General features: G+C 46.9%; 1 protein-coding gene across 2 annotated transcripts in view; it reads right to left on the reverse strand.

The window, feature by feature from the left end:
- Nucleotides 1-23,582, reverse strand: part of DGKD (diacylglycerol kinase delta) — a 105,620-nt gene that overhangs the window by 58,367 nt on the left and 23,671 nt on the right. For both annotated transcript variants that reach the window (XM_073217964.1, XM_036997705.2), the window contains exons 2-3: nt 17,873-17,983; nt 16,126-16,206 (exon numbers count right to left, since the gene is read on the reverse strand). In XM_073217964.1, coding sequence (XP_073074065.1) covers nt 16,126-16,206; nt 17,873-17,983 — 192 coding nt within the window. The remainder of the gene's footprint in view (nt 1-16,125; nt 16,207-17,872; nt 17,984-23,582) is intronic.

The following is a 23,582-nucleotide window of genomic DNA, read 5'->3' on the forward strand; positions in this document are numbered from 1 at the left end:
AACCTCCTCCTCTTCAGCTGCAGATGCTACTTCCTTTCAGTGTCTAGAAAAGTGACCTTACCTGAAATCCTTTGGAATTCCTACAAATCTGAGTAACTGCTAAGTGTTATTTGCAAGTTGAACCCTTACTTTCCTAGTGGAAACATTTAGAGGATACTTTTTTGCCAACTCAAGGACCTGTAAGATGGATTCTAGTATTATAACCACTTCACAGGTGAGAAAACTGGCCAGAAGGTGAAGTATCTTGTCCCCAGGTCATACAGCTAACAAAAAAGACCACTTCATAGTATACCTCATGAAACTTCTGGATAACATAAAATATTTCAAAAAAAAATACTTGGGGAAAGGAAGTCATAAATAGACATGAAAAATCACTCCTCTCTGTGGATGGCATGGTTATTCTGACATGGTCGTTTGAAGGCAATCATGAGGATGATGCTGAGAGCAAGGCCTGCTAGATCCACTGCTATCCCAGCAGCCGTATGGTGTGGCTATGTAACTAAGCGGAAGTGCTGCTTCGAACTTTGGAGAAGTCAGGCAAAACTTCAATATGGTGTTTTGCAAAAGCAGCACTCTATATGCAAACCCTGCATGAGGCTGTACTTCTCATTCAATTTATACTGAAATTAAACTGAAACACAGCACATCATTTTTGTGCCATATGGACCCCTTTTAGTAGTCTGGTCAAACCTCTAGACCGCCTCTCTGAATGTCTCTAAATGCAGAAAATGAAATGCTTAGGATTGCAATGAAAACCAATTTTAATAAAATAGTCACATCCACAGACCCCTTGGGGAGAGAGGGGGTTTGTGAAGCTAAGTTAAAAACTCCTGCTAGCCAGCATACTTTCTCTTCTCCTCACCCCCACCATCATCTTCCAAAAGGAGTATGGGGGTGACTGGCATTCTGACAATCATCTTGGACCAGGAGAATCAAATTCTGAAAGGACCCAGGTGACCTGGTGGAACAAGCATACTGGCCAAGGACAGCCTCTTTTCACACGGAACAGTAAGAATCCATGTTCACAGCATTCATATTTTGGCATTTCTTCTTATAAGCAGATATAGTAGATTGAATGATGGCCTCCAAAAAGATGTCCACATTCTAATTCCCAAAACCTGTGAATATGAGCTTATTTGGAAAAAGGGTCTTTGCAAATGTAATTAAGGATCCTGAATGAAAACACCCTGGGTTATCTGGATGGACCCTAGATTATTGACAAGTGTCCTTTTAAGACACAGAAGGGAAGGCTCGGGAAGGAGAAGGCCATGTGGAGACGGAAGAGACTGGAGCGAGGAAGCCACAAGCCGAGGAGCACCTGGGCCACCGGAAGGCGGGAGAGGCCGGAAGGGAACCTCCCTGAGCACGCCCCTGAGCACGCTGGGAGGGAGCACAGCCCTGCCAGCACCCTGACTTCAGATTTCTGGCCTCCAGAAGTGTTAGAGAACAAATTTCTGTTGTTCCAAACCACATGGTAATTTGTCATGGCACCTTCAGGAAATTAACAGAGCAGCAATTCCTATTTCTAGTATATGCATCTTTATGTTTTTCTAAACAATGAAGTGTGAACTCCCTCCTACGAATGCAGTGATGTATATGGCATTATGCAGAAGCTGCCCTCTGAACATACACATCCTTAAACTTAATTCTCTCTCAGTTTATACTGAAAACCCTATTTTCATCCTCCTTATTAAGACAATCCATTATTCTGAAATTAAACAAGAAACCCAGGGCTTGTTCCTCCAGTCAACTTTGTTCTTATATGACACCCACAAGCATTCACTTTTCTCTTTCTGTCCTCTGTCCAAACCGCTTCCGTTCCCTCCGACCACCCCGGGCCCCTCACACTGGAGGTCACCTATGTCCCTCGGTCTGTCCACTTCCTCCTCCACAAACCCAGCCCCGCCTCCTCTACTCCTTTATCACAGGAATATAACCTGCTCACGAGAGAGTCTGGGGGTTTAGGATACATTAAGTTCCAATTAGGATCCACCTAAATTAATATAAAGCAAGCTGATCAACCTGTGAAATAGAAACAAACCCGAATCAAACAGAGTAGAAGTTTTATCTTCCCAACCTCAAGGGCAGGTGACAGAGGTGAAACAGGACCCCAGAGTGAACAGGCTGCCCCACCAGGGGACGGACCCAGCTCGTAGGCAGGGGTGCTCATTTCTCCCTCCCGTGATCTAAGATGCTCTTGCTCTGACCGTACCTTCAACAGGCAAAACTGAAAACATTCTAAGTCCCTAATGCTTACTTGCAGGAATGAGCAAGTTTAACCAATCGACTATGACACATCTAAAAACTGGAATACCTGCAACTATAAAGGTGACCATCACAGACACTCATGATATGGAACCATTTCCAAGGCAATGACAAATAAGACCAAGTTATAAGATTATACATATAGTGATACAGCACATGTAAAATTTACTGTTTTCCTATGAAAAAGTCTGAAGGGAACATGAGAAAAGAAAGTCGCTGCTGAGCTACTATGGCACTTTTTTCTATTTTAAATTTCCTCTAAATTAATTAAAATGATTTAAACACTTCAGGAAATAAATTAGTAAGGTGACCCACACACAGGGTGTAGTACCTGGGAGGAACTCTCTTGGTTTGTCACAAGAACGAACGTTCCTGGGTACTGCTCCCCAAAGGCTGCTGCCTGCTGGAGGGCTGACCCCACATCCAGCTCCCTCATCCCTGTGAGGCCCCCTCCCCAGGAGGTCCTCCCCTGCAGCCCCCTCCCCTACAACCTCTCCCAGGGAGCCCTCCCCTAGAGTCCTCCCCTGCAGCCCCTCCCAGGGAGCCCTCCCCTAGAATCCACACCTGGAGACCCCTCCCCAGGAGATCCTCCCCTGCAGCCCCCTTTCCTGAAGCCCCTAAAAGGGAGCCCTCGCCTAGAATCCTCCCCTGAAGCCCCTCCCAAGGAGCCCCCTCTCCTAGAGTCCTCCCCTAGAGCCCCCTCCCCTGGGTCCCCCTCACCTGGAGCCCCCTCCCCAGGTGGCCCTCCCCTGCAGCCCCCTCCCCAGGAGCCCACCCCTGGGTCCCCTTCCCCAGGAGCCCCTCCCCTGCAGAGCCTTCCCCTGGAGCCCCCTCCCCAGCAGCCCCTCCCCAGAAGCTCTACTCTGGAGCCCCCTCCCCAGAAGCTCTCCCCTGGAGCTCCCTCCCCAGGAGCCCTTCCCTGCAGCCCCTCCCCTGCAGAGCCTTCCCCTGGAGCCCCCTCCCCAGGAGCCCTCCCCTGGGTCTCCCTCCCCTAGAGCCTCCTCCCCAGGAGGTCCTCCCCTGCAGCCCCCTCCCCTGGAACCCCTCCCCAGGAGCCCTCCCCTGCAGCCCCTCCCCTGCAGAGCCTTCCCCTGCAGCCCCCTCCTCTGGAGCCTCCTCCCCTGCAGCCCCTCCCCTGGGTCCCCCTCCCCTGGAGCCTCCTCCCCAGGCCAACGGAAAGATGCTCTCACCACCCTCAATGAGTTCTGCACCCCCTTTCACTCTACCTGTCTCAGGGCCCTGTAATGATTTCTCTTCTTGTCTAACAGGTGGCAAGGGGTCCCTGAGCACAGGGCACATGGTTACCCACCCCTCAGGTCCCTAGGCACCCAGCAGAGTTTGCCACACAAAGTGTTGCTGAAAGAAGGGAAAACAAGTCTTTCTAAAACATGCCATCTTTTGCAACTGATTTGATGGATCTCGGAAATGAGGTTGCCAGGGTAAAGCCTTACTTGCCAAATCATTCCGGTATTCTGGGGGGGGGGGGGAGAAACAGGAAGTTTCCAAGCTGTCAAACTCGCTGGAAACAGAGCCAAGGAGCCGCCCCACCCCCAAGGCCAGGCACCAGAAGGAGACGCAGCTCCCGGGAAGTGCCTCAGCTGCTCACTGCCCCACTCAGGCATCTACAGGGGGCAGGGAACAGAGAGGAGCCCAGCCCACAGGATCATCCACAATAATGAACTGTTTCATGGGGCTTCGCAAAGAAACTATTCAATACCCTCCTGGAACCCAAAGGACCAGGAAGCCCCCTTCCCAGCTCACCCCTCGCAGCTGGTGTGCACCTGGCCCCAGGGACAGCTGTGAAAGAACCCCGCCCATCAGGAAGGAAGACGTGTGGCCACATGTGCAGACCGCCAAGGAGCCTGCACCCACTCAGCACCACAGGCCTGTGGATCCCAGTTTGGCTGCACTCAGACTCATGCGAAGCTCTGAAAAACCACCCGTTTGTAAATCAGCATCAGGGTTTCTGGGATGGTGCCAGGGCCTCTCTTTTCCCTTAAGTTCCAAAGGGTGCTTGGGCACAGCCAGGCTGGGGATCCTTTGCCCTGAGGGAGCAGAAGGCAGGGGCTCATTCCCTTCTGACTACAGCGTGAGCAGGAGCATCTGACAGGAGAGGTAGTTTCCACCTGACCCTGGAGGAACAGACAAAGTCTGTGGAGGGAACTTGGGGAGAGGGCCTCCAGCATAAGGGGCCCCGCAAAGACCAGAGTGGCTTGCGCCCAGGGCTTTCACTCCATACAGAGAGCAGGCTCTCCACGTCAGGGTAAGAGGCTTGGATGGCCCAGGAGCCGCCAGATCCCCTGGGCTATATTAGGTAACAAAGGAGGAGGCACTTGATTAACACTGCTTTTAAAAATGGGCAGAATACGACTCTTTTTAATGGTTTTATGTTTCAGGTATATTCCAGTAAAACTTGTCTTTCCTCTTCAAGGTCCAATTCACTGCCATTGCCGCCATAACCCAACAGATGAGAGCAGAACATCAGGCCGCTCTGGGGTGGGCCCAGGGGTATCTGCAGCAATCCACGGGGATTGTGTCTAACTGGAAGTCGTCATTCGGCAAAAAGAAGAAGGGTGCAATGTTTCATTTAAGAAATACAACCTAAACTAAATGAAAAATTTCTAATTATGCACCAAACGACATAAAAAATTAAGTCGGCCCATTGCTTTCAATTCGGTCACTGAATAACCAGTGAGTGTCCATCAGCATGATGTTAATAACAGCGAACACATCTCGCCTGCATTGTATTAATCCTTAATCCTCAGAACAACCCACAAGTAGGTACTGTTATTATGCCCATTTCTCAGATAAGGAAACTGAGGCTCAGAGTCATTAAGTGACTTGCCCAAAGTCACTGATCTAGTGGGAGGCTGAGCTGGGATTCACACCCTGGCTTCCCAGTCCTGGCCTTTGAGCATGGCTACATGCACAAGGTCCTGTGGCAGGTACCTTCAGAGGTATAAAAGGAACACAGACTTGTCCTGCTGTCTAGGCTCTTACACCTGAGGGAATACAAAGGGAATGTCTCACACCTGGACATTCAAAGACAGAGTCCCTGATTCCTCTGGGAAAGCCCAAATTTGAAAATGCCACGTTGCGAGTAATTTCCCCCATAAAGGAAATAAACGGTAACTGAACACGTTACAGCAGGGGTCCACGAACACACCAGCTCAATAACGTGCAACACGCCGTCCTTCCTAGGCTCCTCTTCCCCGATGGGCACTGGCCATCTGGCTCACTGCCGAGAGCAGCCTCATCGCTGCCCTCGGGCTGCCCAGCCAGTGGGGACCCAGAGCCCCCACCCACTAGCCTACAGAACAGGCTGCAGTCCCAGGACCAGCGGGCCGTCCAGCGCCAGCACCACCCCCTGAGGAGTCTGAGGCAGAGGGCTCAGGCAAGGGCCCAGAGCCAGAGAAGCCAGAACAGGGGACAGTGTGACAGCAGGTGGCCAGGGAGCATCGCTGACCTAGGGGAAGGATCCCGGGAGTGAAACTTGCACCCAGAGCCCACCGCCTTTCCGGTACTGGGAGCGCCGTGTGCTCTGGACTCCGTGCCCTCCTGAGGACAAGGGCCAGGACTCAGCCCACACTGCCTGCTTCCTGCTGTCCACCAGAAGCCACTGTGTCCTACTCAGTGAATTGACTGCAACTCTGATTCTGCCTCCCTCAAATGGGACAGCACCTCTGGCACCAGAGCCACCTGAGCCTCATCCCGCATGACGGACCCAGCATCTCGTGCAGACCTGCTTTCCAGGAAGTCTCTATCATCGCCTGTGCAAAACCCCATTTTTCTGCAATCCTCGTATTTAATTCCCAAGTCATGCAAGACAAGGACCAGCGCTGGCAGCGACGACAACAGTTGTGCACCCTACCTGCCTGCAACGCCCTGCTCTCCATCCAGCCCTTCTCTCCTCTGCGCTGCGGCTTCCACACCTCTCACCCGACCACAGCAAAGGCCACCTGTCTGTCCCCCTCACGCCCATTCTGGCCACCTCTTCCCTGAAGATCTAGTCTCCGGCAGCAGCCTGACTCATAACAAGAACCCACTGCTATCACTCCCAGCTTTAAAAATCTTAATGGCTTCCTAATACACATGGGAAAAAAAGTCCACACTCCCCACAGCCTGGAAGACGCTCCGCCTCCGACCTCACACCATCTCGCTACCATCACCTGCTCTGCTCCCTGGGGCAGGAACCACTTCTACCCCCAAATCTCGTGCTGCTGGCCAGGCTCCCTGGCCTCAGGCCTCCACCTGTCTTCTCAGGGGAGGTCTGCAGGGCGTGGCCCACCGCAGCAGCCCGGGGCTACTTCTCCCTGGCCTGCTGCTTAGGTGGCTGTCAGATCCCACTGATCCCAGGCCACAAGAAGGGAGATCTGCACTGATGGCCAGAACCTGGTCCCCTGAACGCACTCTGCTGAGTGAAGTCAGCAGGAGAAGCAGGGCCCAAAGTATCCGCAAGCTAGGACTGATCCAGCCACCCTTCAACAAAGACTTATGAGCACCTACTATGTGCTGGCACTTTGGTAAAGAAGCGAACAAAACTCACTGCACTTGTGCCCCACGTATGACAGCATTACAACAAGACAAATGAGACAAACGGACTTGGAACTGTGACCCTGGGGTGTGAGGGCAGTGACAACAATCTGTGCCCCTCTGCTTTTATTTGTTTTTGCTGTTTCAAATAACATTAAAGACGGTAATGAAACTTCATCAAATATTTAACAAAAATGGGACAGAGATGAAAAAGGATGAAACACTGACTTGGAGAAATAAATAAATACAAGCGCTAAACTCGAAGGGCCCTATGATTTCTGGTGCGCTCTGTGGCTCTGGGCTGCCCCAGGGAGAGCACAAAAATGAACAGATCGGGGAGGGGGTGCCCACAGGCAGTGAAAACATCTGGAGACCCAAGAGGAAATGGAGGTGCTCAAAGGAGAATCCATCCCTGAGGCAGGGAAATGACTGAGCTACACAGAAAATATTTTTAAAATACATCCTCTACCAAACAAGAATAAACTAGGACAAAAACAATAAAAAGAACATGGAAGCTATGCTGGAATGGGGGCAAAAGTTACAAGTAAATGCAGTAATAAAATAAAAACTTTAATAAATAGAGCAAACCAACAAATGTAAATGTCACAGAAGAGTACAACAGGCATGGGAGATAAAGAACCCTTTCCCCGCGACCCCACAGGCGCTCACCCCCGCTGACCTCTGTAACTCGCCTAGCCAACCTGCTGCTCAAAAGCAGAGCCCTGACACCTCACTACCTCGCCCTGGGCCGTGCTGCTGGCACCACCCAGGCACTGCCCACCCTCCACGCCCTCTACTCCAAACTGGAGGCACCCTCTCCGGAGGAGGGCAGTGGTCTCACCACGGCCCACACACCCCCTCCTCCAGGTGCCCTCCACACTGGGGCCACAGTGAAACATTCCAACACCGGATCTGGGAATGTCACCACATGGAACTACTCGATGGCCTTCCAGGCTGAAGGACTAAGTCCCAAGCTCTTTCATTGGCCTCCTACGGTCTCTCCCCTCTGGCCTCAGCCAGCCACACAGCCTTCTTTCACTTCTCCACAGTCGGCACGGCGTCCCCCATCGGAAGACACTGCCCGCACTGGTCCCTCGACCTGCCCCACTCCAGAGTGTTTATATTTGCTAATGACCGCCCTTCAGCTGGTTTACGCTAACCACTCCTCACGCCTTGGTTTACCACTTCCTCAGGGTCAGCCTCCCCAATGCCTCCTCATGCCCAGTGGGGACGCTTCTCACGTGGCCCCTGCGGCCTCCTCCCTACTGCCCGGCTCAGCCTGGAACTACACCTTGTGGCTCCATCGAGCCCCCACGAGCATTTGAGCTGCATGAAGAGCCCCTCTCCATTTCTGCCCATCAGCACTGGGCATGGCGCTGGCCCCGTGCAGGCCCGCAGCAGAGACATGCTGAGTCAATAAATGAATAAACAAGCAAAGTTCCCAAAGGACAAGAAAAAAAAGCACGTGAAACAGAACTGAAAAGAAAAGAAAAAAAACATTTTCAAAATTGGAAAGCCAAAGCCAGAGCGTGGAGGCAGGTCCATCGCACACCAGCCAAACCAGGGAGCGAGCGCCGGCATCACGCAAGAGGAAGCAGGGTCCCCAGGATTCCAGGCGGGGTGTCCAGCGCTCTTCAAAGGTGGTGACAGCACCGAGGCCTCAGATGCGGCCCTGGCAACGGCGTGTTGTGGTGATCTAGTGAGAAATGCTGTACTTTGATTCCTTTACGGGAAGCAGAACATTTTACATTATTTTTCTTCCTTGTCCTTCAGTCCTTTCTCATTTTCAGTAGTTTGATACAAGCAATGGAGTAACTGGTGAAAGAAACTGTTGAGAAGCATGTTCTATGTGGTCAAACACTCAGCAACAAAGCGTGACCCAGAAATGGTTTGGGCTGGTAAGAAGCAGATGAGGCCTCAGAAAGTTTGTGAACTGTAGACGTGTCACTAGCAAATACAAATGAGTGCACACACCGCTCACAAAAATGCAAACAGGAAGGGGAAGGTACCAAGGAAGCATTACACCAAGAAGGCATAATACGGGCAGCCACAAAGCCCAGGAGTTAAGATGAGCAAACACCCAGACAAGCAGAAAACATCTCAAGTTCACTATCCCAGGCAAAGCGCTCCAGACTGAAACAAGGCAAATTCTAACAGACTGCTTACAGGGACTAAATTCAGAAATAACAAGGAAAAACTAAAGATAAAAGTGACGGTGGAAGAAGGAAGTAAGCATGCTAGGTACAAGACTACCTAAGAATAGATTAAACATATCCAACTGAGGACAGCATCAATTAAACAACAGTTTTGAAAACCACACAACTATAAGCACTTCCAAGAGACATGTCTGAAATATAAATGAAAAGGTTTGAAGTAGAAGGGTAGCAAACTGTGTACTATTACTTACAATACAACCACTAACCAACTAAAGAAAATGTTAAGGCAAAAATATGAGATACAGAGGTTATTTCATAATAAAAGGATCAACCTAGTAAGAATATAAAATAATAAATCTGTATGCACTTAATAATAACCCCCCAAAAACACAATGCAAAACCTGACAGAATGAAAGCCGAAAAAAGAAAAGGTTAAGTCCACAATCACAGATTTTAATAAATTTCTCTCAATAACTAATGAGGCAAGCAGAAAAACAAATCAATAGGTTATAAAAGGTACGAGAAAAATGACTAAACTTTTGTCCTCATCAACTGTATACAAGAACTACTGAATCCAGGCTCTGCTCAAACACACACAGAACATTTATGAAAACTGGTGGGTCACGAGGAGAGTCTCAACAACATAAAGAATTAAAATCACAGAGGATGCTCTCCGATGACAGAATCAAGCTAGAAATCAGGAACAATACAACTAGAGAAATCCCCCAAGTGCCATGAAATTGGGAAATAAAGCAGAAACAGGCACAAAAGAATATACACTAGGAGTCCATTACATTAAATATCTAAAACAGTCAAAAGTAATCCGCAGTGCTGGAAGCCAGGGCAGTGGTCGTGTCTGGAGGGCCAAGCTATGGAAGCAACCTAAGTGTCCATCAGTAGATGAATGGATAAGGAAGAGGTGGTATGTAAACACAATGGAATACTGTTCAGCCATAAGAAAGAAACAAATCCTATCATTTGCAACAACATGGATGGAGCTGGAGGATATTATGCTCAGTGAAATAAGCCAGGCGGAGAAAGACAAGTGCCAAATGATGTCACTCATTTGTGGAGTGTAACAACAAAGCAAAACTGAAGGAACCAAACAGCAGCAGACCCACAGACTCCAAGAAGGGACCAGCTGTTACAAGGGGGAGAGGGGGGAGGGAGAAGGGGATTGAGGCATTTTATGTTTAGTACACATGGTGTGTGTGGGGTCACAGGGAAGACAGTGTAGCACAGAGAAGGCAAATAGTGAATCTGTGGCATCTTACTACACTGATGGACAGTGACTGCACTGGGGTATGGGTGGGGACTTGATAATATGGGTAAATGTAGTAACCACATTGTTTTTTCACGTGAAACCTTCATAAGAGTGTATATCAATAATACCTTAATAAAAAATTTAAAAAAAGAAAAGTTATGGTAATGAAAACATACATTCAGCACAAATCTGTAAATTTTGCTGTCAGAAGACTGAAAACAACTTAAAACACGTTAGATAATGGGTAGAAAAGAAATACAAAGGAGAAATGAACACAGGAAGCCTTTTTACCTGGTAACATTAGGCTACTATTAGTGGCTAAAATAATATGGAATCTAGTAATCTAGTTTTAAAAAAAAACAAACACAAAGCATTAAAACTATTACAGCCAATAAGGGCAAATTTAGAGAGTGAGTGAGAAAGATAATTTTGAACCTTAAAAATAAAAATATAGTGCCGAATGAAAGTACAATAAACAGAAATCAATTAATGAGGAGAGAAATACAAATAGCCAATGGACTGTGAGAAATGTTCATCCTCACTTTGATAAACCAAGAAAACTAAAGCAAGTTACCATTTTAAATGAGAAGAGTGGCAAAGCTATGGTAGAACGTCAACACATGGTGTTTGCAAAAGGATAGAAAAAAGCACTTTCATGAAGTCCTGTTGACATGAGTTCTAAGGACAGTTTGGCAATAATGTACCAAAGTCTTTTGGTTTTCAGAGATTACTATTAACAAGTTTAAGCAGCAGAAGCATACGATTTCACATCATTGCAGAGGCTGAACATGAAGCTGGTAACCCCTTTTCTCTTCGTGCTGCTTCGCCCTCGGTGTGAGGTGATGGCCCTGGGAAGGCCAGGATACCCGGGCAGCTCCCCCGTCTTCCGAGAGCCCCCACCTTGGCAATCTCTGCATCTCCAGCTTCATCCCGCTTCACTTTGCTCTTAAAGAGCAGGCCCCTCCCTCTCTGCTTACAAAAGTCTCCTTTACACCATTTCTTTCTTCAAGGCTGACTAAAAATTTCTTCTCTCCCCCAAATATCTCTGCCCATCTCCGTTGGAAGTCCTTTGTTCTGAGGGTTCTTATTTCTTTCTAGTACAGTTCTCTGTCCAGTTTGGGGAGGAATAAAAATGGAGTCGTTTCTAATGGTGAGCGAATTTACTCATGCTTTTCCAGCTACAAAAGGTTCCCATCTGCTGGTTGATCCATGACAATAATGGCAGCTTTCACTGACTGGCTGTTGGTATCAGACATGCAATTTTAGTAACAGTAGAGGAATTTGGAAATTACTACTGAAATAGCTGGAAAACCAAATGAGATATTCCAGGAAATGGAGCAGCTTCTGGGCATATACATTCACACCTTCTGCACTCACTCCCTAAGCACATGCGCCAGGCCCTGCCTACTGCCGCTGGAGACACACAGATTCCTGCAGTTCACTGTATGACAGGTGAAGGTTCAGAGCTCAGGCAGTAAACACTGCAGGGGGTTAGAAATGGGAAAGACCATTAAGTGTGAAATGTTAAGCACGAAAACATTCATATCACTTACAGCCCAGCGCCCAGAACTTGTGGACGCTCTGGGGCAGCAGGACTGGGGGGACGGAGCACCAACACTCGCTGCTTATCCCCAGAAGCCATCATAATTACTCATGGGGTAAGCTTTCTTACCCTGGAATGTTTCTGGGGAACCTAAGAATTCATCTATTAGTCTTTCTCTTGTCCTTTTAGCCCATCCTCATATGAAGGGCAGTTTCTAGAGCACTTTGAACAAAACAGAAAATACCTGGAAAGAATAGGTGCTTCGGTCTGGAGGGCTGGGAAACCCAACAGGAAGGGAATTCCAGAGGTTTCTCCAACACAGGACAGGCTCTCCAAGTTTCTGGCACACTGAACATATTTTCCCATAGAGACAATATGTAATCAGGGTTCATTCCAGGATCAGGCTGACAAAGCTTTGCATTCATTCATTCATATACTCTCAAGAGTACACAGTGCCATACTACTTTTTCCATAATATTTTTAGTTGATATATAGTTCCTATACAATTTACCCTTTTAAAGCATATATTTACGGAGTCTTAGCATATTCACAAAATTGTACAACCATCACTGGTACCTAATTTTGGAACATTTTGTCACCTCCAAAAAATCCTGTTCCCTTTAGAGAGTCGCTCCTCAGTCCCCACAGCCCCTCCCAACCACTTCCTACTTTCTGCCTCTATAGGTTTGCCTGGTGCGGCATGTCACATGAACGGGATCACAGAATATCGTAACTGTTCAGTCTGGCATCTTTCACTCAGCATGTTTTCAGGGCTCATTCAAGTTACAACATGTATCACCACCTCATTTATTTTTCAAAAACCAGTGAAAGTTCCTACTTTCCACCCTTAAATGGGATTCCATTTCAAACACGTGAACTATGGAAATAACCAGAAATGCACAAAAGGATCTATGTGCAAATGTATATCACAATATTATTTCTGATAGGAAAAAATGGAATATTCAATATAGGGACTGGTTAAATAAACTTACACATTTGTATGAAGGAATACCATGCAATATTAGTAAAGATTTTGAAGGATATCCAAATATAAGAGAAAAGGCTCCTGTTAAATAAATAAAAAAGGTTAAAAACTGTATTTTATTAAATATTTGGTGGGAATAACATAAACCAATCACTAGGTATCTTTGAGTAATGGGAATATGGATGGTTTTTAATTTTATATTTATATTTATATACTTCAAGATTTTCTTTAATACCTTGAATAATCAGAAAAGTAATTTGTCCTTAATAACATTTTTCTACTGGGAGAAAAAAACAATTTTGGAATGTGAACAGAAAGGTACTCAGGGCTCAGTCTGGAGTCCCTCATGTTTTCATCACATTTTCATAATCATTTCATAATTATTCACAAATGAAAAGTAAAAATAAGCCAACAATTAAGCTGCTTTTCAAAGTTGTGAAAAGCAGAAAAAAGACAATAAATATAAATGCAAACACTGCATTAGGTAACAGAAAAATGGAATTGACTGATATCCCAAGAATTGGCTCTCTTAAAAAAATAAAGAAAAACAAAAATGATAGAGTTTAAGAAATCAGACAAGAAAAACAGAAGTTAAATAAAACAAATGCAAAGGGATATAACCAGACATTTAAAATGCGAGTAATATGAGCTACTCAATTTGAAGGTGTGGACTAAGCAGGAAAGTAAATTACAAAAATGGACTTGAGAAGCAAAAACAGCCCAAATGAGCAAAAAGTAAAAATAAACCTTTTAGGTTCATTCATAGCCTTACCTCCCTGAAAAGTTTGTGATAGGTAATCTAAAGTATGTCCCCTCAAACTTTCAAGAAATGAATCAATTCTAAAGCTATATAAAATGTTCTAGAACACACAAAATCATGGAAAGTTACTAAATGAATTTTATGGGGCTGGTTTAACTCTGAAGTCAAAACACAACAAAGGCTACCTCCTGGCCCAAAGAAAAGCACACATGTGGACAGGAAAATTCTAAATCCAAACTTAGGCTGTAAAATTCAACATTACTAAGAACATTATTACCAAGTGTTTTTAACAGCACCAGAAGAAATGTACAAATACCAAAAACCAAACTGATCATCTAAATGAATGCTCAAAATACCCCAATGAAATTCAACATCTATTCCTATTTCAAAAATCCATTTATATAGCTTAAAATATCTCTCCTCAGCAAGCAAACAATATAATTAAAGGAAAACAAAAAAATTCCAAGTAAAACGAAGAATAAAATGAGAGACCGTAAGGAGAGTCTGACTGATTCAATAAGCCACGAAGCACAACCAAGAGCACTTAGTTACGCCAGAACAAGTGGAGGCTTAAACGGAGAAAGGACAATGCCATTCGTATCAGCAACATCAATGATCAATCTGTAAATTGAGTAAGATGAAACAAAACCTGAAAGTATCTGAAACTAACATTAACCCAAAATGTCAGATCCTAACCGTGAAGAAAATTACCCATCCTGAGTTAAAAAAGAATTGAAAAAAAAATTAGGGTGTGAACTCTATTTCCAGATGGGATAGCTTAATATAAAGAAAAATATTTTTGAATATTCCATTCCTGCTATTAGAGTCAGACCTTACACAGGCAGGCTTTACAGTCAGCCACAGAAGCCAAGAACTGTAAAGGCATACGAGAAATGCAGCACAGCCATGAAAATATATGATGAACTTTCAGATCGATCACCATGGGAAAACGTCCCCCATAATTTGTCAAGAGAAAAAAAAAAAGTGTAAAACAAAAGGATCAATATGATCTCATGGGGAATGTGGGTTAAGTATTTACACAGGTGGACATGTAAATAGGAAGACAGAGGTATTTAGAAATAAAGATAAAAACTCAAAAGTGAGCAGTTGGCTACCTCTGGGTAGTGAGGTCACATGATTTTATGCATTTACAACTTCTGCAGAAAGGACAACATAACTTTTATAAATTGGGGGAGACAGTTTAAAAGTAAAAAAGAAAGGAAGTACACCAAAATAACGACATTCTATGCTTTGAGGGGGCTGAATTACGGCTGTTAAAAAAGTTCACTTGGTGAGACTATATCAAGCTGAAAAGCTTCTGTACAGCAAAGGACACCACCAATAGAACAATAAGGCATCCTACAGCATGGGAGAATATATTCATAAATGACAGATCCGATAAAGGCTTGACATCCAAAATAAATAAAGAGCTCACGCACCTCAACAAACAAAAAGCAAATAATCCAACAAAAAAATGGGCAGAGGAGCTGAACAGACAGTTCTCCAAAGAAGAAATTCAGATGCCAACAGACACATGAAAAGATGCTCCACATCGCTTGTCATCAGAGAAATGCAAATTAAAACCACAATGAGGTATCACCTCACACCAGTAAGGATCGCCACCATCCAAAAGACAAACAACAACAAATATTGGGGAGGTTGTGGAGAAAAGGGAACCCTCCTACACTGCTGGTGGGAGTGTAAATTAGTTCAACCATTGTGGAAAGCAGTATGGAGGTTCCTCAAAATGCTCAAAATAGACTTACCATTTGACCCAGGAATTCCACTTCTAGAAATTTACCCTAAGAATGCAGCACTCCAGTTTGAAAAAGATATATGCACCCCTATGTTTATCGCAGCACTATTTACAATAGGCAAGAAATGGAAGCAACCTAAGTGTCCATCAGTAGATGAAGGGATAAAGAAGATGTGGTACATATACTCAATGGAATATTATTCAGCCATAAGAGGAAAACAAATCCTACCATTTGCAACAACATGGATGGAACTAGAGGGTATTATGCTCAGTGAAATAAGCCAGGAGGAGAAAGACAAGTATCAAATGATTTCACTCATATGTGAAAACAGCAGCAGACTCACAGAACCCAAGAATGGACTAACAGTTACCAAAGGGAAAGGGACTGGGGAGGATGGGTGGGAAGGGAGGGATACGGGGCAGGGTAAGATGGGGGCATTATGATTAGCATGTATAATGGGGGGGCATGGGGAGGGCTGTAAAACACAGAGAAGACAAGTAGTGAGACTATAGCATCTTATTATGCTGATGGACAGAGACTGTAATGGGGTATCTGGGGGGGACTTGGTGATGGGGGGAGTCTAGTAAACATAATGTTCCTCATGTAATTGTAGATTAATGATGCCAAAATTTAAAAAAAAAAACAGTACAGAAATAAAAAGTTCACTTGGACCCTCCTGTTCTTTTTTTACAAGTGCCAAATTCTCATTTACTCTCCAAACACATTATTATTTTCAGCATTAAATTCAAAATTTACCAGGAATCATTCCAATCAGAGAGAAAAGGATGAAAAAGTCTAACCTGCTCACACACCATTGTTCGCATTAGAAACAATCAGAAACAGTGTGTGTTCAGTGTCTTACCGTGAAACTGTTGTTGACATTTTTGGTGCTGGACTCAGCCACGCTGGCATCTGTCAGGTCCACCTCATCAAATATGATCGACTGGAGGGAGACACAAGGACCACAGTCAGCAAGGGGCTGAGGCCCTCCAAAGTGGGTGCATTCCTAACCTGGCCCCGTGCTGCCCACCACTCTCCCTCGACCACAGGCAAGCCCCCCAGACACCCCAGTGCCCTGACACTGGAACGCAGGCTGACAAAATGAACGCAGACCGAGTCCACCCCATCTGCTTCTAACAAAGAGCACAGAGCTCACAGGTATTGGATCCGTGATTTCTTTAAATCCAGGGAGTTCATTAATGGCAGCATCAGTGGAGGGAGAAAAAAACAAAAAAAAAAGCTGCGATTTCTGTATTTATTTTTTGTAATACCAGCGTTTCACTTTTCACTGTGAACTAGGTCCTCACCCGGAGTCCACCCGAGAAAGCAGGGGTCCAGACTGAGGATCCTCTGTGCTTCTCCAGCTGGCACATTTAGGGGGAAAGGGCCTGCTAAAATAAATGGTGCCAGGGAAAGAGAGACCAGCCAGAACAGAAGGGATTGGCCTTGAGAGAAAATAAGGGAGCAGAGAGGGAGGGGTCTCAGCCCGGGGGACACCAGCCAGGCTCCAGAAGGGCTGGCCATTAGGCCTGCAACCTCCCCACCCAATCCTCCTCTCCTCTCTGCCCTACACCTCCCATCACAGCCCTCACCTCCTGTTTACTTCACTGTCCCCTCAAAGGACTCCACTGAGAACCCCTAGAAGAAATACCAGTAACTGAGAAGAGAGACTCGGCTGCTTAAGAATCCTACCCTAGAGCCCCCACCCCCAGCACACTCACACACACAACTATAATAACTCCAAAGAGTTCTTTTAAAAATGAGGTATGCGGTCAGAACCCTCTCTAAACAAGTTGCTCCATTCAATTTCACAGTTTAATGCACTAACTCTCTAGGGATACATCTCAAAATGTACATGATCCAGATCCCAGATGTTTTTAATATCAAAATATCAGTAATGACAGCAATACTGATACAAGAATAACGGTATTCAGAATACCAAAAATGAGCTTTGCAAACACATTAGTGTTTGAAATGTGTATCTCCACCGCCACTCAAACAGAGCAGCGATTCAGTGACCTTCGCTGGCTCCTCCTGTTCACCAGCATCTGCCTGGTGACTTGAGCCGTAAATCGCACCTACGCGGAGAGAAGGATTATGGCTAGAAGGCCAAGAGCTAAAGAATTTCACATTTCTGTTCACACACCAAGAAGCCCAAAGCACTTCAAAAATACTTTGTTAGTTTCACAGGTGGATACTTAGCACCAAACTGATCGAATGGCACACATTAAATATCGACAGCTTTTTGGAACACCAACTAGATCTCGACAAAGTGATCTAGGGGGAAAAAAAAAACGATGTTTTAGCCCATCATAAGAGACTGGCTTCAACCTTCCAGGAAGAAAGACATCCGACTGTAATGTGGTTGTTTCAGCGATATTGAGTTCTCTCCCCACTGGTAGCATATGCATTAAAAGAATATGAATAAAAATCAATGTTTAGAAATGAAACATGCCAGAAACGAATAAAACCTAGCACCCTAGAGTGTTACAACTCATTGGAATAACAGATCTAAGAATGGAAGGTCTTCCCAGATGAGGCCGCGGAACCCCTCCCCTGAAGTTTGTTGGGCATCTTCTCTGATCGGGTTTTCCTCCTCGGCACCTCACCTTTGCCGTCTTGGCATAGTACAGCGTCCGCCCTCGCAGCTTGAAGTACCTCCTTCTGGACCGCTGGAAGGAGCTGTTCTGCTTGCTCAGCATCCCCTCTTTGATGACGGTCTGCAGGCACAGAAACGTACTCATGAGCGTGCACTCCCTCGGTGCCCAGGCACACGACTGGGGGAACCGCACACCGAAGGACCAGCACATACATGACTCCAACGGGTCAATGGCCTCCCACAAATATTTCTCACACTCTCCCCGGACCTTGACCTATGGACAGGCCCTGCCGGGGGAGGGATAACACGATTCTCTGAGGGGCGATGGCGTGCCTTGGTGGCAGGGGCTGTGCGCCCTGGACATGCCCGGGGTCAGCAGAAGGAAACAGGAAGGCTCCCAGGACCACAGTAAGCGGCGTGCGGCCAGTGCATTCTCTAACTTCAGCATTTGGTACTTTTCAGCTATTCTTGGCCCCGTCTCCATGTTCTCTGGCCTCCTGCCATTTCTCAGGATCCTGTTGCCAAAACTGTCAACATTGATTGCTGTGGGGTTCAGCATGGCTCCAGGCCTGCACCCCACGTACCCTCACCCCCATTCCCAGGCCGGGCATGTGCATCTGCCCACACTGTGAGAGAGAAGTACCACGGCCAATGTCACTGAAACTCACCTCACCCACAGATCTGATCAGTGTGCCATGAAACAAGAATTCCCCTAAGAGAGTCAAGAGGTGGGCAGTCTGCTCACCGTGGCCCAATTCAGGCCAAGCACAGAGACATGGCTACTCCCAGAGCTGCCTGTCTCACGGGTGGGACCCCTAACGGGACAGGGAGCCCCACAACCACTCAGAAGTTCAGTGCTCAAGAACTACGTGATAATCAGACATTCTGATCCGCTCAGAGCCACTAACACAGTCAAAACTAATGACATGAATGAAACAAGAGCCTGGGTCTGAGCATGGGCACTTACACCCGCCCCCCGCAACAGAAATGTCCATTTCACGCAGAGTCTCATCATGGAGTGAAGGTAAGATGTACAAAAATTCTGTTCAAGGACAAGAACACTAGTTCAGAGAAGCTTTTGTTTAATTACCTACTACCATATAGCTTTGCACTTTGAGTGACTTTTTTAGAAGTATCAGAATGAAGCACTCGAGCATCTCAAGAGGACACAAGATGAAACCAGACCAAACCGCCCGTAACCCAAACGCATCAGAGAGGCGACAGTGGCACACGGAGCCAGCAGGGCCCGTCAGCCTCCTCCCAGCCGGACAGGGGGCAGAGCTCGGGATGCAGCACTACCCCCACAACACAGCTCCGGGGGTGCTCTGGGAGGGCAGGCGGTGCTGTTCCTCTCCCTTCCGCCACGGACGCCCACCCTGCGATTCCTGGGCAGCTCACGACCACACGCAGGCACCATGGAATCTGTGCTGCCAGGCTAGCCCAGCAGGACAAGCAGCCCCCCCTCCCACCCCACAGGGAATCCACCCAGGAGGAAAATACTGAGGCATCTCCCTCCCCATTCTGTGTCACACACTTCACCTTTACTTCTGATGTGGGCACCCACCCACTCTCCCAGGCAACTAGGATCAGGAGAAGACATCACCCAGTGAGCGAGGGAAGAGGCACACCAACTAGTCACAGAATCCAACACCTCATCCTTCACAAAGCCAAGGCTCTGGCTTCTGTGACGTGCAGGACCGTGTGCCGAACCAGAACCAGGCTAATCGAGGCAGAGAGACAGCCCCAACCCCTGGCCTCAGTAGCTCCCAAACAGACCAGCTGCTACATGGAAGGACCACCTGGTTGCTTCCTGACATTCTTTTCAGAGGTACACGTGGTGATGCTCGTTTCAATGTGCTGTGCAAAGAGGCAGAGCAGCTACGTCTGTGCACAGCAATGCAGATCCCGGACACCTATGCTACGCTCCACGATGGCCTGTGGCCCTTGACCTCGCGGGAAGGCACCTCTCCTCGTCCCCAGGTCTTCCTTACCTCTCCAGAGGAAGTAATCGTTTCCATCTCTTTCCTAAGTGCAAATTTAAAAAACAAACAAACAAACAAAAGCAACAAGCCCAGACCCAGAGAAGTTTTAAGTTATCTTTAGGAGAAAAGAGCTAGAGTATTGTTTCTCGCGTCTCCCACTAGGCATCTCAAACATAAAAGAAAAGCAAAATTAAAACACAATCCACTCCACCACACACACACAAATCTTTCAGAAAGCGGATGAGAGCTGCGATCTCGGGCTACCCAAGGAGGACTGCTGTTCTATTTATAGAACAAGCGAGCTCAGAAAAAGACTCTGGTGGGTTTCAACGGAAAAGGCTGGGGAAAAGATAAAGACCAGTATTTCTTTGAAGCTTTCTCAGAAACTGCATTTCTCCTGATTCGCTGCCTATGAATACTACAGACACGCTGCAGAATATTTTTAAATACTCAGTATAAAGCAATGAACTAAAAGCGGTCAAGAAAATAACACCCCTGAATAATCTGCTGTTTTGCATTTGGCAGCTTGTAAATGGCACCCACAGGAAACTGCTCAGCTGGCAGGGTTCCTCCTCATGCCCAACAGAGCAGAGCACCAGCAGCCAAAAACCCAGACCCAAGCGCAGCTCACTCAGGGCATGCTGGGCGGCCAGGCTTTTTAAATCATTTTGTCAAGTTCTCTGCACAAATGGGCCAACTTTGTCCTTCAAGCAATCCAGGCCCCTTCATTACCATCAGGGACAACAGAGGACAGATTTGCAACACATGCACGCCCTGAGAAACTGACAAAGTAGCAAGTGGAAAAGTGCGAACTCCACCCACGTCCACAAGGACAGAGGAAGCAAGTCCCCAAGCTGGACTCTAGGGCTGAAATCCAGTACAGCTTTCAGCCTGCGCCGGACACGTGCCGCCCCGAGCAAAGCTCACACCTGGTCATCCTACTCGGGAGCAAAGAACAGAGCAAGGCAGCTCTGGAAATGCCCTCTAACATAAGGCTTCAAACCAGTGGGCAGAGAACCCCAAGAACAGGCCCTGCAAGCCCTGCCCACCCCCACCTCCCCAGGCATCCTCTGTCCTCAAGGGGCCATGTATGCCCAACCCTGGGGTGAGAATGCCCCTCTCGGGAAAAGCAGTGGGGGCCCCTTCTCTCTTCCTGCCCCTCATCCCCCCTTCCAGATACGCAGCTGTGGCAATGGCTCTGGGGGCTACACAGCTCACACCCAGAGGAGGACAGGAGACATGGGGCACCCGGGAGGGGGGCAGTGCCCCAGCAAGTGAAAGTCTCCCAGAGCAGGTCTTACATGAGCCAGGGGCTGAGCAGGCTGGGCAGAGGGGCCTGAAGCCCTCAGAGGCCCACAGCGTCCTCAGGGCTGCAGACAGAGCCGTCAGGCCCAGGAAGGTGGGGGGGCCAGAGCGTTGGCAGCCAGCCTGCCAGTCCCAGAAGCCCAGTGGGCAGCAGGGGGTGTCTCCCTGATATACACCTTAGAAAGGTGATTTTGGCCACAGTGTGAAGAAAAGGAGGAGGGGGTATTAGCCCTGGAGGCAGGCAGAACACTCCAGAAGCTCTTTCGAGAGGGCAGCCAGCAACGATCAATGTTTCAGGAAGGAGACAGGGACACAGGCCTTGGAGTGTTTGGGCAGAAGCCCCACCACAGACGGAGGCGAGGAGGGGACAGGTCTCACGGCAGAGGAAATGGGCTTGCTTGGGATATGCTGCCCGAGGGCCTCCGGGCCTCCAGAGGAGCCTGGTGGAGAGCCGGCAGAAGACAGGCGGTCAGGGTTTAACAAGTTTAACGGGCGAGACACCTCAGTGACGTCCCTCACGGTGGAGGAGTGACTGAGAGGAGGCCAGGGAACCGGGCGCACAGAGGAGGCGGGGGTCCTAAGGAGGTTGAGAAGAATGAGCAGCAAACCCGGGGCGCAGAGGGGAACGTGTCGGTGTCCAGGCAGCTGTGGGGAGGCCGCACCCAGGGACGGGGAGGGGCAGAGGGGCGGCGGAGGTGGTCACCCAGGACCCGCCAGGGCAGACCTGACGGCCTGGCCCCAGGCAGAGCCAGACTCGAGCGCCAAATGGGCCCGGAAGGGCAGGGGGCAAAGACAGTAGGTTGTTTTTTTTAACTTACATGTTTCTTAACTTTTTATAAACATGGAATCATACTGTACATACCATACTTAACATCCTATTTTTTCTGTCATGATATATTGTCAACATTCTTCCTAAAATAAATATATTTTTGTCCGCTATGGAGTGTCTCACTGATGTGCGTGTACCATTCAACCCACTCCAATTGCTGAACATGAGAATGCTTTCTACTCAATACTGTCAACAAAGCTTCAAAGAATATTTCTACGCAAAATACCTGTACATGCCCCAAACTGTTCTATAGAGCAAATTACCAGCAGAATTTGGGGATCAAAGATAGCCCAAAAATAGACGCTCGAGGATTTGGAAATGTGATGTACGACTACAAAGGCTTAGAGGGCTGGGGCGGGGCAGGGGAGGGGCGGGGGAGGACCAGGCACTGAATGGGGCCAAGATGACCGATTACCTAAGGGGAAAGACGCACCTGGTCCATTACCTTCCACACTACAGAAAAAAGCAGCTCCAGGTGGACCAGGGATTCAATGAAACATGGAAAATTTTTTAAGTTTCAGCAGACAATATAGAAAAATTTCTTTATGACCTTGGGATTGGGATCCCTCTTAAATAAGATTAAAAAAAGACTGCTAACACCAACTATATTCCAACTGAATTCTGTTCCTCAGACACCTTACAAAGACAGAGAGAAGCCACAGTCTGGGAGAAGATACACACAATACTGCCAGAGTCACAATCCAGAATATTCTAAGAACCCTTGTAAAACAATACCAAAGAAAAAGAAACTACTAAAAGGAAAAGTGGTAGAAGGCATGAACCAGAACTTGGAACAGTGACTCCTGACCTGCAGGAAGAGGGACAAAAAGATGACACCCCAGTACTCTGCTGGGCGACGGACTCACACAAGTACAGTTTCTTATGTGTGGCACAACTTATATTTGTGTTGTGTGTATTACTTAGTATGTGAAAAGATAAAGGGAAAACATAGTTAATCAATAAAAGGATAGAAGTAAAATCTCAGAGAGAGCTTTCTGATACTATCAATGTCTCATGCAGTTAAATGTGAGAATTCCCACATTTTCCTGATTGCCAGCTGCCTGAGGGGACACAGGCAGTATGGGGAATAAAGGGAGGAGGAGGAAAAAATAAAAGAAGAAAGGGGTGAAATTTTAGCCAAATGTTCACTTCAACATCTATCTGTCCTCAAATCTTTTTAGTCTTTCAACACAAAAAAAACTACATAAACCTATGTTAGGCAACACTATCCAAATTCACAAGGTCTGGTAAAAGGGGGGAATCTTAGCATAAAAAGTTAATACACAAAAGAAATATTAAAATGTTTCAGAGGGAAGAAGTTAATAAAACTTATTACCTTAAATATGCACATCACTTGAAATTTTCATGAGCATCTTGAGATCAATTTGCCTTCTTAACAGATCAACTGTGGTCTATGAAACAGACACCAATATTCCAATTGATAAGTAAGAAAACTGGCTGCCAAGAGACTGAGTAATGAATGTGTCCAAGGTTAAACAGCTAATGACAGACCACAAAAGAGACATCAGGCCGCCTTATTTTTATCTACAGTTCTATGAATACCATAACTCATAAACAGGAAACAACCAGAAAATAATTTGTTC

This window comes from Manis javanica, chromosome 12 (assembly GCF_040802235.1).
Source record: "Manis javanica isolate MJ-LG chromosome 12, MJ_LKY, whole genome shotgun sequence".
NCBI lineage: Eukaryota > Metazoa > Chordata > Mammalia > Pholidota > Manidae > Manis > Manis javanica.